This window comes from Chelmon rostratus, chromosome 4 (assembly GCF_017976325.1).
Source record: "Chelmon rostratus isolate fCheRos1 chromosome 4, fCheRos1.pri, whole genome shotgun sequence".
Classification (NCBI taxonomy): Eukaryota; Metazoa; Chordata; class Actinopteri; order Chaetodontiformes; family Chaetodontidae; genus Chelmon; species Chelmon rostratus.
Window position 1 is genome coordinate 11,819,903 of NC_055661.1, and position 14,437 is coordinate 11,834,339.

Here is a 14,437-nt window from a genome sequence, read left to right on the forward strand (position 1 = left end):
CTGGAGCTTTATTAACCTTACACGATCGGTCACACACACGAGTGACGGATCACTTTGGTGAACGGCCCCTTGATGGGGGACGACATTTCACGGTGGAATTAATCAGACCATCAGGCTAACTCTTAACATTTTACAGCCCTTTCCTGTGGCAACACTTCATATTTACTGTGAGCAGCTTGCCTTAAAATCGAGATCATTACACTGAAGTAGATGCTGGTCAGCTGAATGTAAACACTGCAGTTAGTGCTGCCCAAACTCATCTTTCTGCTGCAAGAAACGTCAGATTCATCCCGTCACGTTCCTGTGAGCATTAGGGATGAACCGGCCGGGTACGCTGGATTGATATCGACGCCAATACTGACCTTATTAAGCAAATCATGATGTGACAGATCCACATTAAATAAAGTTTCATCAATGTCAGAATTCAGTTTTTCTGCTGTCAGTTACAGTCATTCAGTCACAGTGGGTCATTGAATCAGTTTTTAGTGTCACAGCAGTCCCTGGCCTCATTTCACCTTCCCTAAAAATGAGTCCAATGAGTTCCACTCTGTCTGGTGTTCAGTAAAAGACAGCATCTCTGCAGGTACCCTGAGTCGTGGCATTGGAACAGATGTGAGGAAAAAAAAGTGGATTTTTATTTCCAGAAAAACGCTAGATGACCTTGGTTGATACTGAAATGGTGCGGCCATGCCGATCTGTTTTCTCTGCCTGTTTAATTTGTGTTTTTCTCTGAGGAAGCTCTGTTGCACAGGGCTGACGATGCTTCCTTAGTTGCCAGATTTGTGACCATTTTCAGGGAGATGTTTGGTTTGTTTCTGCCATCATTTGTTAAATCAGCAGATTCGAGGATGTTTTTTTTACATCGAATAAATTCTTCAACAAAAAGAGGACAGGACGCTCTGTTGAATTTATATCCGTTTAGTGACGGATCAGTGTGGCCGCGCCCTCCAGCCAGCAGCTCGGTGCGCCTTTTTGCTACCTGAGTCTTGTTGGCTTGGTTTTCCAAATGTAGAGATGATCCCATACATGTCTCCCCATACTGTCAGGCACATTTAGGGGATGGTATTTATCCTCTCTAACTGCTCTGTAGATGCTTATATCCAGAGCCATTAGATGCGGATACGATTTAGGAAGTTACAAACACTTTCCCTGAGTTGTGATAAACCATCTTCCTTGCCAGTGGTGATTCACTTGCCCTAGATTCTCAAGTTTCTAATGGCTTAATCATATCACCCATAATGCCTCTTTGCTTCTAGCCAACCAACTTCTAAATCCCCATTCATGCTCTGTGGAAATGTACACTTTCCCATTTAAAGCCATGAAGATTATCAAACCGTAAGCAGAAAATGATCACGCACACTCCAGAGCTTAATGCGTTGCAAGCATAGAGAGAGTGCCGCTGGCGTTGCCTGTCTCCTGCCTTGTGTAGACGCATCGACATGTCACAGAAACCATATTGGTGAGTTTAGGCTTCATTCTCCGTGCTCAAAGCAGAGTCAATTACCAGTCTCTTCCTGTGTGTAACTGATATTGCATTCCTGAAGGAAAAGTAGGATTGAAGTGCATTCGGTCACCTTGTCCTTCATCCTCTGTGACTGTACTGACTCGGCCTGCGTTTGATTTCTTTCTCTCTCTTTTTTTTTTTGGTAGTTGCTAAGCAAAGCCGGGAGAAATACAATGACCATGGTGAAGAATGCTGTTTTTAGCCTCAGTTGTGGGGAATTGCTCCACATTAGCCACTCTGCAGCCCCCAGAGAAGGCTAAAGGGCTATGAAAGTGTAACGTACAGCACATGGGGGAGAAAAGCTCTCTCTCCTGCAGCTAATAAATAGACATATTATCCATGTCAGTGTTTGAGCCATTCAATGAGAAACAAGGGACTTTTGAAGCACAATAAGACTATAATGTAGGTCTTCTTTGTCCTCTATCATTCTTGTTTCTTCTCTTGTCTTGTTTGCCAGTCACTTGCTTTGTTTAGCCACTGCAGAGCACTCTTACGTGTGTTTGGTAGGTAGAGAGGTGCATTCAATCCTCATCATCTTCTCCTCATCACCCTGTGCAGCAGGCAGATTGTCAAAGTTAAACCCTAGCAGAAAGCAGCAAAATCAGTTTGTTCAAAATAATGGATGCTCAAAAATGCTGCAGCGTTTGAAGACCTCACAACTCAGCTCATCTGTTTTTCCTGCATGGCTCTGTGTCTTCATCTCGGTTAGTAATGGTGTAGGGCAGGGAGGGGGCCTGTTTAGTGCATTACAGAATCGGTGCTCATCAGCCTCCCCCCTTTATCTCTGACTGAAGAGTTTAGACAGTAACTTATGCGCAGCTCTGTAATGGAAAACAACACTGTCTTTTTATACATTAGCATAGAGCCCACAGCTGTAGATGACAGATAAGAGCTTGGCAGAGGGTCTCCCCCTGAGACTTCACCTCACTAAATCTCACGTTTTCCCTTTTCTGGCCTTCCTTTTTAATCTGTTTTCTTGGTTGATGTTGAAGTTCAATGTTCATTTTTATGCTTGCCAGAAGCAACATCTGTCACCAAGGCACTGCCTTATTTTTATTTTATATATCTATAAAATATTCTGTGATACCAGAACCATACTTTCCACAAACAGCTGTGGAGTCAAGGACCAAGCATCATATGGATATTATTATTATAGTTATATATTCTGTTATTAAAGTACCCTCAGATTTATTTGTTATTGAGAAATGTCAGTGTCAACATTATTTGTGATATATCATCAACTTTAAAGTTGATATGGTAAACTTCTTAACTGTGTCTTCTTGTTTTGGTGGTGAGCAGGTAGTGAAGAGTGAGTTTTTAGAGCTTTTTCACTGAAAACGTCTGTTTTCTATTTACCCTAAAGTAGCTGTCAGGTCGGAAAAAATATCTAATTTCACTCAAACAGTTTCACACATATATTCTGTATCAGCTTGTTCCAACGCCTCATTTAACCCAAGGCTCCATGTTTTTATGCCTGCACCATTCCATCAAACGGAAATATTCTTAGTGTCCTGTGTATCCTTTTATGCACAGTTTCCCGTAATTCAGCCTGACATCTGTGGTGTCTTTGGGAGCTTTGGGATCGCCACTAGAATTTTAAATAAAGCTTTGTTAGTTTAAACAAAGCTTCGCTGCTCAGCCTGAGTTTGTACCGACTCGTCTTCTGAGTGGTCAGAGGGGTCAAAGAGATTGGAGTGTGTAATTAGCACTGAGGTCGTTTTCACTACGCTCCTTTTTGTTTTGGTCTGCATCGCCTGTTCCTTGTCCAAAAGGCCCAGTCAGATTCTGGCCACCAGCTTTAATAAGAAATTGAACGTGGTGAAAGTCTTTCTGCAGCTAAGGGGGGACATTCTGTTCAAGCTCATATATTTGCACATTGTCAATATTGACTAATGAAAGCCTACAGCAGTAAAGTACGCGTGTTGACTTGAGCTTCCTTTTCATATATTTCCTCTGCCTTACTCCTCTATATTCTCTCTTCTTCTTGCCTTTTTGTTTACCACTCAATCCACACTGTCACCAATGAAAGAGCACTGTGTCATGTGCAGGAGCATGCTTTTGTTGGCCACACATGTAGACGCGTTTTTCATACGCTCAGAGAATCGTGATTCTGTTGCTCTGTGTTATGCTCGCTGCTGCTTTTACTCCTGTCGTTTCCTGTAGCAACGTACTATGAGAAAGCTGCATTTGTGCAGCGTTTCTGATGATGCCTGAAGAAATCGACTGTCAAGGAAGATAAACTGCATTGCCACTGCTGTAACATCCGTGTTTGCATTTGAGAGTGAAATATCGCCGGTTTTTCACTTTGCTCCTGATCTGTGTTTATTGAGGCGTACGAGTCAACAGCGTGTTGTTTGTGTGACGGTCTTTTCTGAAACTGAGGAGGCCTCACCAAATTGACTTTGAACAGCTGGTAAACCATTTGCTCCAGTCGGGTTGAATTGACTTATAGCCTTGGTTCAGATTAACAGGTTATTATACGGTTTAATAAAACGACCGTATTCAGATTCTTTTGATGCTTCTACAGTACGATTTGTGCTAAAAAATCAGGATGAAATGCTGGATAGGCACCAACAAAGATGTCTTCCTCTGCTTGTCATCGAGCAGGAAAATGGGAGGAATGGTGTAGCAATGTACATTAATCACTGGTTGCTCTTGTATTGATCTGACTCCCTCCCATCTTTCCTGCCCAAGAATAGAATATTGTACCATTAAACAGATTGATCAGCCATCAGACTCACTGCTAAAGTTTAAATTCACTCCTCTGTTGTCTTTTCTTCTTCTATTGTCATAGAGCCCAGCGCAATTTCTGACGTGAATAGAAGTACGCAGGTGACCTGAAGTTTACTGGAATGTCCCATGATACTATAGTCCCTGACTCCCTAATGATTAGACCTTTAATGATTCTAATTAGAAATGACCTCGTGACGCACTGGCACAAGCTGAATCACCTTCATTTTGATGAAAGCAATCTTATGTCTGTATTTCTTCCCTTAATCCAATTAACCTCCACTAAACACTAAACACAGCAGCTGCGACTACAACTTTCCCAGACAAAAGGTTGAGGTTGCTGGATTAGAGTCTGGTACAGTCAGTCATTTGTACAGTAACAGGCCTACATTAGACACTAATGCCCTCTGTTAAAGCTCCTTAAAAATGTATGAGTCTGTTTTCTCTGAACGCCTGAGTTGTTTGGTCCCACGTTTGACCCTGTGTGTGCTCTGAATTAGAAAAACTTTTGTGTAGTGATTAAATTTGCATTGCAGTGCATCAGGCCTCCTCCCTGCCTTTAGGTAAAACTTTCAAGTTCGAGAAAGAGTTGCGTATTTTGGGATGTTGTGTATTTGCTTTGTTGCCAAGAGTTATATGAAAAGACTGATACGACTCCCATGCAGGTGTGTTCAGAATAAAGCTACAACCAGCAGCTGGTTAGCTTAGCTTAGCATAAAAACTGGAAACGGGGGTAACAACTAGCATGCCTTGAATCTATTAAATTTCAATCTTATCTAACGCTCAGCGACAAAAAAACAGGAAGTATATTTCTTTAAGTCTATGTTATCAATTATTAATTAAAAAAAAATAATAATAAACATTTCAAGGTTTTTGGCCTTGTTGTATCCAAATAAAAATATGCCAAATGGTGCTGCAGTTAAACTCTTAAAACTGCTCCACTCAACACAGGAAGGACAACTTGTGAGCGTTTGCATTGTTGCTGTGTGTAATCCTTTTGTTCTGTTAATCAGAAAACCCTTCCTCCACTTTGGCAGTTGCCCACTACTCAACAACGAGGTCTGTTTGCTCCACAAAGGCTGCTATTCACTCCACTATATTCATCATCACCACTCGCTTATTCATAATTTGTAATCTCCCCCTTGACAATGCTCTATTCAGCCAGTTAGATAACCAGTCTGTGGTTGTCTGAAGGAGTAGTCTGCATCGACAGGGCATGAAAGGGATTCAGCACTGGCTTCAGTTCATGATTGTTACCTGACTGAATAGTAGACTGCATCATTTTTCCTCATTTAACCCCAGCTGTATAACAGATATGACAGCCCAGTCTGTGCATCTTTGCTTCTTCACAGAGGCAGCTCGCCCAAATTAACCAGCTAACCTCGAACGATCCACTGATTAGCCTACTTGGCAGAAAAAGAGAGAGTGGGAAATGAAGGGGGCGTATTTGGTGAGACGAAGTGAGGAGCGGAGACAAAACGTGATGGAAAGGAGAGAAAGAAGATGGGATGGGGAAAAGTGATACCTCAACTATTCTGCTGTGCGAGCAGCTTTTCTTCCTGCATGGTCTTGCCTCGTCCTTCTCTTGGCCCGCAGCCACGGCCAGCTCCAGTGTCACATGTAATCATTGTTATTTTGAAGCCAAGGACGAGGCCCTATTAAACTACCTGAGCCTGTTAATGAGGAAACCAGAGTTCTGACATCAACAGACATCTCCTATCTCCCTCCTGAAGAGAGACAGCCCTAATCTCAACCACATCACAGGTACTTTTATCTCAGAATAGGTCTTTCTAGTCATGTTTCTAGCCACTCTAGCAGCACGTCTCAATATGGTCCAGACTGAAATAATCTCAAATACTGATGGATTGCCGTTCATTGGCACCTGCTGACTTTGGTCTTTTTGCCACCGAGCAAAAGCAAATGACATTCCCATCAGCCTCAGTGGGAAAAACTTGGTGAAATTAACTTCAGATGCTTCGACAAACCGCTGGCAACATGGCTGCAGAATCGCTGCCACTGCCCTTATATCTCATTCAAATCTACTAGAATAATTCAGCTAATTTAAAAATAGCTAAAGACTGTTTTGTACCTGGCTTCATTTGGTAACAAAGTACTGCAAGCAACACAGCAAAAGAAGCTAATTTAGGAGATTCACCTGGTGTGACTATAAGGCTAGCAGTGGAGACAGCCACTATTGGAATGATACATGAATGCCTGCGAATTAGAACGTCTTCCTGTTCTTATTGTCATGCCAATATTGCTAATTAATGAATGTTTGGATGCTGACACGCTAAAGTAAGATGATAAACAGAGCCTGTCCTCGCCAGAAAAAAAAAACATGTTTACGTCTATTGTTAGGCGGTGGCCTCTGGTGGCTGTAGTAATTATTATAGGAGCAACGGAGGAAGTCAGGTGATGTGACATAAAGAGCAAGAAAATCTGCATTTGGATAAACATGAGGTGCAAACACAGGACTGTCACAAGACTTTTTGTGCAACTGAAAGTCAGTGTAGCCCCATTTCAAGTTACATAATGTACTTCCATTACATCACGTATGTAACAGTAATGTACTTATTTCAACACATGATCTTTTCCTAAACCGAACCAACCATTAGGACCTTGTTTACATTAGCATTTTGTCTAGTCTAACCTCCATCGTATCAGCTTGTCCTTGGTTCTCTCACTGCGGTCGTGTTTGTATGCAGATGTTAGCATATAGCTCAAAGCACCACCATCCCTAAGTACAACCTTACAGAGCTGCTAACGTGGCTGATTTCTCTTTCTTTTACTGTTCTATCTTTAAAATAGTGTTTTGTTTCCTTCACTACACCAAAGCTGTCCTGTGTCTGTTATAATTGGGTTACCTGCGATGTTAAGACGATGTCAGCAGTATATGTTAATGGCTGGAGAAACAAGTTTGTTAATTAACAGAAGAGGCTGATTGCAGGCTGATAGCACTACAGCTTTGAAACCTACAGGAAACCAGTTTTGATGCTTTTTCCAAAATCTGTACTGTCACTTCTCTTTGAGTGGAAATTTGCAGCATGATCGTCTTTATGTATCTTCTGTCCTTTCCCTGGCTTTCAATTTACTGAGTGATGAGAGATATTTTTGGTAATGCAACAGCCAATAGCTGCAAAAGACAGCATTGTGTTAGTGCCTGGCCAGTGAAGCGTCTGCACTTTTTTAACCCAGGTTTATTTGTGTCAGTATCAAGCATTCCCCCTCTGCCTAGTTTGAAGGCATCATCCATAGAAGCTCCATATACACGATGATGACAAATACCTCTTGAGACAGAGTGAGAGGGAAGGCAGGAGAGCTCAGAGAGAGAAAGAGATAAAAAGAGAGCATAGAGAGAAGGAGGGACTGAGAGATTCAGCCCAGGGGGGCTAAGAAAGGGGATTTGGATGAGAGAGAGAGGCAAGGGTGGTTGTAAGAGAAAGATATACAGAGGGAGGTCCATGGTGTGGAAGAGAGGGGCCGACTGGAGGTGAAAGAAAGTGAAAAGAGACAGGAGGAGTGCTCTGCTGCAGCAGGAAGAGGGGGCTTTCATATCATCCAGAGCACATCTGTGTGTGCAGCTGCCAGTTAAAAAGAAACATGCAATGTGGAATGGGGAGTGTTTGTGGATTTGGTGCCAAAATGTATGCAGACTGTGTACCTTTTGCATTGGGAGGGTGCAGTGAGGTGGCTGTTGCGACAAGCAATAAAGCCAGTCGGTGTCCTGGAGTTGCAGAAAGCAGGAGGGAGGGAGAGGTGGGAGAAAGAGAGGGGCCGATAAGAGGAGAGGTGGGTTAAGGCTCGCGTTTTTTTCCCCTCAAGACATGTAGGCTGCAGTTGCAGAATCCACAGCTTGATTCACATAATCTTCACAGGTGGAACAGCCTGATTTGGTGTTTATGTCAGACGTTTCAGCTGTATGATTTGATGACTCAGTATGGACGTTGTTGCTACACCTCTATATACTGTATGTCTGCATGCAGTGATGTGATATTTCTTGTTTCTGTCTGCATGTGTGTGTGTTTGTTTTACTGTGTGTGTGTCTGTATTTGCCCCTCTGTGCGTTGTGTGTGTTTAGGGGGTTGAGAACAGGTTTGAAAGAGCACTGTCTGTCAGCAGTGTTGCCTTATGGTCCGTCATGGCTGGGTGTGGACGTGTCTGTGCAGGATGGCGACGTAGAGAGTCAGAGAAGGAGATGATTCTAATTAAGGAAATTGTTGGGTGTGTGAACCTGATTAGGTTCTCTGTCCCACTTACTGACATAATCGTTCTAATAGGGTCATTTGTTTCATTCACACACTCAGTAGATGTGACAGTGGAAGTGCTTTCTGCCTGTCTTATTGTTAGCTCTGCTCTCTCGCTGTCTGCTGGGAGTTCTGTCAGTCTGTACCTTTATTGCATTATATCTGTGTTTGTGTCTGTCTCTGCCTCTCTAAGAGCAGAGCTTCAAAATGACTCGCTACTGAGAAGATATAAATCCTACTCTAGTCTCCAGCCTCCCAGGAAATACACCCTGTTTCCAGGCATGTTTTAGAGAGGCATCTTTTTCTAGAGGTGCATTTTAATGTGCAAATCCTCAGCATCGTATCAGTGCAGTAAATCTGCACTGCAGGCCTCAGACAGTCAGAAAGGGGAACAGTTTGTCTCCTAATGATGGCAACTGTATGTCGGCATTAATGTGCCACTGTTAACAGCTGCCCCACCACTCACAGCAAAGGATTTTAGTAATATGTTTATTTTCGCCTGATATGAACCCAAGCTGAAGCACAAATCAGTTCCACATTTGCTGCTCTGCCCTCATGCTGCTTTTGTGTTCTTAAGTGTGAATCCTTTTCTGTTTCACTTTAATGCTGTCCATACAATGACAAGGACGGTTTTCATCAGGTGAAGTGATCACCTGATTGCCCCTCTGTAATTAGAGACCAATGGTGGTGACTCAGCAAACATGTCGCTGCCCTATGACTGGAGACTTGGTTATACAAACGGGCTTCTCCCATACAATACACATATAATATTTAATAAAGAACTAGATACATATAATACACTCTAGTATCTTATTAATATTTAATATTACTGCTAATAACATGTGTTGTTCAAGATCTTGTCTGGAAAAAATCCTCTATTCTTTTGAAAGTGATGTGTTTTATATCTACTGAAGCAGAATAAGGCGGATGAAATGTACAGTATGAAGCTGTGGTGAGTGTCATTGAGTGGCCCCTATGCAAAACCCTAAAGCAATTACTGCTAAGTAACTGCCAGAAAAACAAGAATCTTGCAGGTTATCACTGTACCTGACACAGTGTCTTTCTGTAGAGAACCATACTGCACAGGCTACTTGTGTTGCCACGGCTTTATCCATACAGTATCTTCAGAAATGTGACGTGAACTTAAAAATAGACAATAGTTTTATATGTTCTAGTGCAAAGTGCTGTATTTAGTTACAGTTTTTTATCAACTTGCTAAGAAAGGTCATTAAGGTTTTCTATACTTCTGCTGCCCCTTTCCAAACCGTCGAAGCATTATCTACGTGTATGGTTATTTTTAACATAATAAAGAAAATGCAAAATAAAGCCATCTTTTTAAACACTTGATAATCAAGTTAACCGCTGACACAACTGGTCTCAGACTCAATCCTGCATACATGAATGAGTTCAGCATTTAATTTAAGTGGACATAAGGGGACAAAATCTGTATAAACCGTCGTTGTTTGTCTGTGTTCCTTGGTCTGCTTTCAATAATATCAAGTCAGACTGTCTACTTTCTTCAACTAGAAATACACAGTTTACATATTCTTTCAAGCTAATCCAAACTATTTCTCCAGCTGCTTAAAGGCGGAGCCCGAAACTTTAATTAACTCCTACTAGACTACGTAAAATCTTCTAAGTTGACCCAAAGCTACACCAGCCAAGCGTAAAGACCAGAGAGTTATCAAACAGCCAGCAAAGACAGCGAATGCATCATCAAGTCTTTCCTCAAGTGTCTGTGACCTTCATTTTAGTGCTTCGCCTGAGTTTCATAACTGATTTACACCCTATTAATCTGGCATTTTGTATCTCATGCTCGCACACGGGCACATAAACAAATACCTGTGCGGACGTACACACACTCACACACACGCACATAAACACCCCACAGAAATGCTTCAGAGAGCAACTCAGATCACAGAGAGACACCCTGCTTGTTACGCCTGCCTGGCTGCTGTCTGATAAGCATTAGCCCTGGAACAGTCGTCTCGCTGTGAAGGCCATGAGTAATACAGGCTTCATGTGTATCACTGCTAGTCCTGGGCCAACCTGCTCAACACCGACCTGGTTTCTGTTACAGGGCCAAAAGGGGCTGTCAAGCTCAGAAATTCACTTATTGTGCCAACATAAACTTTTCTATGTAATTGCTAGTATATTGTATACAGAGATCACCTAACTGGGAAATTCTAAAAATATTCAGAAAACTGGATGCAATTTTTAAGCATTTAAACTTTGGTGACACTGTACATTCAGGTACACATATTTATCATGAACTAGTTGCTTATTAGCATGCATATTAGTACATATTCACTCTTTATTAGTCATTATAAAGCACGTATTAGTGCCTTATTTTGGGGGATAGGGTTATTAATGGTTAGAGTTGGGTTATTAAGGTAGTAATTCACATGCAACAATTTCCTTACTTCATATCAATAAGCAGTCTTCAAGAGGTTCTGTAACTATCCCGCATTCTACTTCTTAAATCTGATCATGTTATTGATTGTCGATGCTTTAGTTAATGGTGACCCTGAAAAGAGCTGATGATCCTGCAGCGAAACAGCCTTTGTTCAGCTCAGCTGGCCATGGTCTAAGATGTGCCGTTTCCCATGAAGGCTGAGAGGTGGTTTGTTTGCGTAGTGCAAAAACACACCATTCCACACACAACCCTGTCAGACAGGCCTCGTCCCTGCAGTGATGCCCTGATGGGCGATGTATGAGTCACTGTTCATGTTCAACCAAGTATCAAACACATAAATGCATGCAAGCCATCTGAACACATGCTCAGTATTGGGGTTCATAAATTGAAGCATTGTGGTAGCCAATCTGCTGACTGTTCCAGGAGTGTGTGTCTGTGTGTCTGTGTGTGTGTCTGTTGCCCTCAGTGATGAATACAGGACTCATTAGAATTGCTGTCATGTCGCAGCTCTGCCTGCAGCATTTCGTCTGAAGCACAGTGGCACAGCCAGTCAGACTTCAGTATCTAGGAGCACCACTCAAGATTAAAAAGTCAAAATACCTCGCTCTGTTTCCTGTTCGGCCTGTTGCGATGTTTGAAAATGTTCTTCAGAGGGGAAGAGCAGTGTGGAACCAGATTAAGTTGTCGCAACCTCTTTGTAAGTACTGAAGATGGATCCTTCAAATGGTAACGCTACCTCAAAGTCAAGTTCTGTTTGCAGGTACAACTTTATAACTCACTTATATAATCACTATAACTTTGATTTATCTTGATGTAAAATATCATCTCCAGCCAAATACACTAAGATGAACTTTAAGAAAAGGTAGACGAATCCATGGATTTACTGGGTGAAACTTCAATTTATGTACATAGAACTTTTTAGGTTAGAATTGGTGCTTCCCAGAGAGGAGGAAGGAAGCGAAAAGAGCAACAAGACAAGGGGATAAAACCTGCAATATTATTGTGATTATAATAGAGACTATTAAATGATATAGATACAGAAGTAGTAGAACGATATTTTCACAATGCTAGAATATTATGATTAAGTTTGGAGGTCAGAGCAAAAGCAAACTATTTAGCAGATGTATAAAATGACACTGACAGTAATTGGAGATGTCTGTCTTGCCAACATTCACTGTAGCTCTGTTTTTGGTCCCCACAAACTCCTGAGGAAAATATCTGGCTCTTAAGCTGCTAAACGCTCCACTGTATGAGTCGCTAAACTTTGTCTGTCGGCTGCTTGGTGCTAGGCAGGTAGTGCACAGGGAGTTTATTATAGCGTTTTAGCTGAAAGCAGCTGCCTGCTGTGGCTGGAAATGAGGATGAGAGTGGAGATTACGGGCCAGAAAACCAAAACATTCATCCAAAATAGATGAAAAAGCTCAGCAGGGCTGAAGGAGGGTGATAATTTTATGTTTGGTCTTCTTGTGACCCCTTTCAATTACACTCAGTAATTTCCTTCATTGGTTATGTAAAAATATTGATTGGTGGCTCTGCCACCAGACCAAATTTTTCTGAAAATAAGCCAGTGAAACGTTTACCAGCAGATGTTGAAAATAGCACAGTGACTTGGTTTGTGCAGCAGCTTTGTGTTGCATGTGGCACGTTATGTGTATATATGCAGTACTGTGAACGTGGAAGCTAAACAAATATTTTCTTAGGAAAGGGCCATCAGGCTTGTTCCTGGGAAGCCCTACTGTGTGTCCCTCTCTGTCACCGCTCTGTTCCAGGAAGTAGAGCAGCATCCAGCAGTAGCGCAATGATGCTTTTATGTGACAGGTGTTTATTGGATCCACAGAACAGAGATTCTGTGTGATTTACAGTGTCCTGCTTGTAGTGGTGATATCATGGTTAAATTTACAGCCTGCGTTGGCCTTGACCTTTGTTACCATGGAAGCAGGACGTAAACAGTTCTACTGTTTTAAGAGACATAAAAATAAATAAATACTATAGTCTTGATTGAATATTGTGATACCAAACATGCCAGTGCATGATCCCTGGAAAGTGCCCCACTTTCCGGCTCCTCTGACACTGCATGCCTCAGTGGTCACAAGGCTGCAGTGGGGCGGGCATTCTCTCCAGGCTGCTGTCATTATTATTCATGACCCAGGAAATGGTTTTCACAAACTGTCCTCTGACAGCTGAGCAGGGTCTGAGGTTACACTGGTTACGGGATCACTTATTCCTGTTTAAACTACTGGCACTGCTGCCTGTCCGAGTACATATGGGTGGGAATGTGAGACCCCGGAGGATCGGTGACTGATGAATGAGGTGCCACAGCGAAGATAAGTTCATCTGAGCCTGGACACAAAAACTGCCGCTGTTTTAAAAATGCAAATATTTCCATGACGTAGCAGTATTCACCCGAGAAGAAATATGTGCTGTGCATTTTCCCTCGGACTGCTGCAATAAGGGCGACCGTGTTATGATGTGACATTACTGTGTGGCTACAGTAGAGCTATTTTTGGTGCGCTGTTGACTTCTGGAATAGAGACAAGGTAATTCTACACAGGAGCTGAATTCACACTGGCTGTACATTCAGAATAGTTGAAATTTCCCAATGCTGCGGACCTTGAGGAGTGTTCTTTTATTATTCAAGGCTTTTTTTTTGTGGGTCTTCCTGAGACTCAGCACACATCAAAACACAGAGAAACAGCTGCACTTACATGTGTTGGGCTGATTGAGCCGAGTGTCTGTGTGGGTGTGTGACAGTGCAGAGGGTGTGGACAATGTGTGGCCTCTGGTCTTGGCAGGGCAGGATTAGCTCTGTCAATCTCGTGTTCTTTGTCAAAGCGGCGTGACATTTAAATCTGTCCAATCGAGAAGGATGATTCTGTGTGTGTCTGTCTGTGTGTGATGGGACAGCAGGGGTAAGACTTTTGGAGAGGGAGGTTGCCAAAATGTCATTGCTCCTTACAATGTTTCACTTTGAAAAGGTGACTCTTGGTCTCTTTCTCTCCACATGCCTGTCTCTCCTCCCCTCTGTCTGCCTGTCTGTCTGTCTGTCTCTCCCTCTCAGATAAGTTGTTTGGAAAGCGGCTGCTGCAGGCTGGGAGACACATCATGTCTCATAAGTCTTGGATGAAAACGGTGCCCACAGAGAACTGTGATGTCCTCATGACATTTGCAGGTCAGGCACTCACACACACACACACACACACACACACACACACACACACACACACACACACATGCTTGTGTTTCTATGGAGGAACCCTCGCTGACATAATGCACCCCTAACCTAATGGTCAACCCTTACCCTCGATTATTTTGGTGATCTCTTAATCTGCTAGTTGATTAAAATTGTTGAAAAAAGTCCAGATCTGGAACCAGCAAATGGCAGTTTTGCTTGAAAAGTGACTTTTATTTTCACAATTCATCAGTTGAATGAAAAAAGTTGACAGATAATGTTCTGTCTAATCTGTAAATTCATTCGACTCCACTCTTAAGGTGTAAATATTGGTCTGCACATGTATAGAAGTACAAAAGCGCACACATTCAGAT

General features: G+C 42.4%; 1 protein-coding gene across 1 annotated transcript in view; it reads left to right on the forward strand.

Moving 5' to 3' along the window:
* Nucleotides 1-14,437, forward strand: part of ano8b (anoctamin 8b) — a 37,006-nt gene that overhangs the window by 4,185 nt on the left and 18,384 nt on the right. Inside the window, exon 2 of the mRNA XM_041935111.1 lies at nucleotides 13,953-14,063. Within this exon, the coding sequence (XP_041791045.1) occupies nucleotides 13,953-14,063 (111 nt within the window). The remainder of the gene's footprint in view (nucleotides 1-13,952; nucleotides 14,064-14,437) is intronic.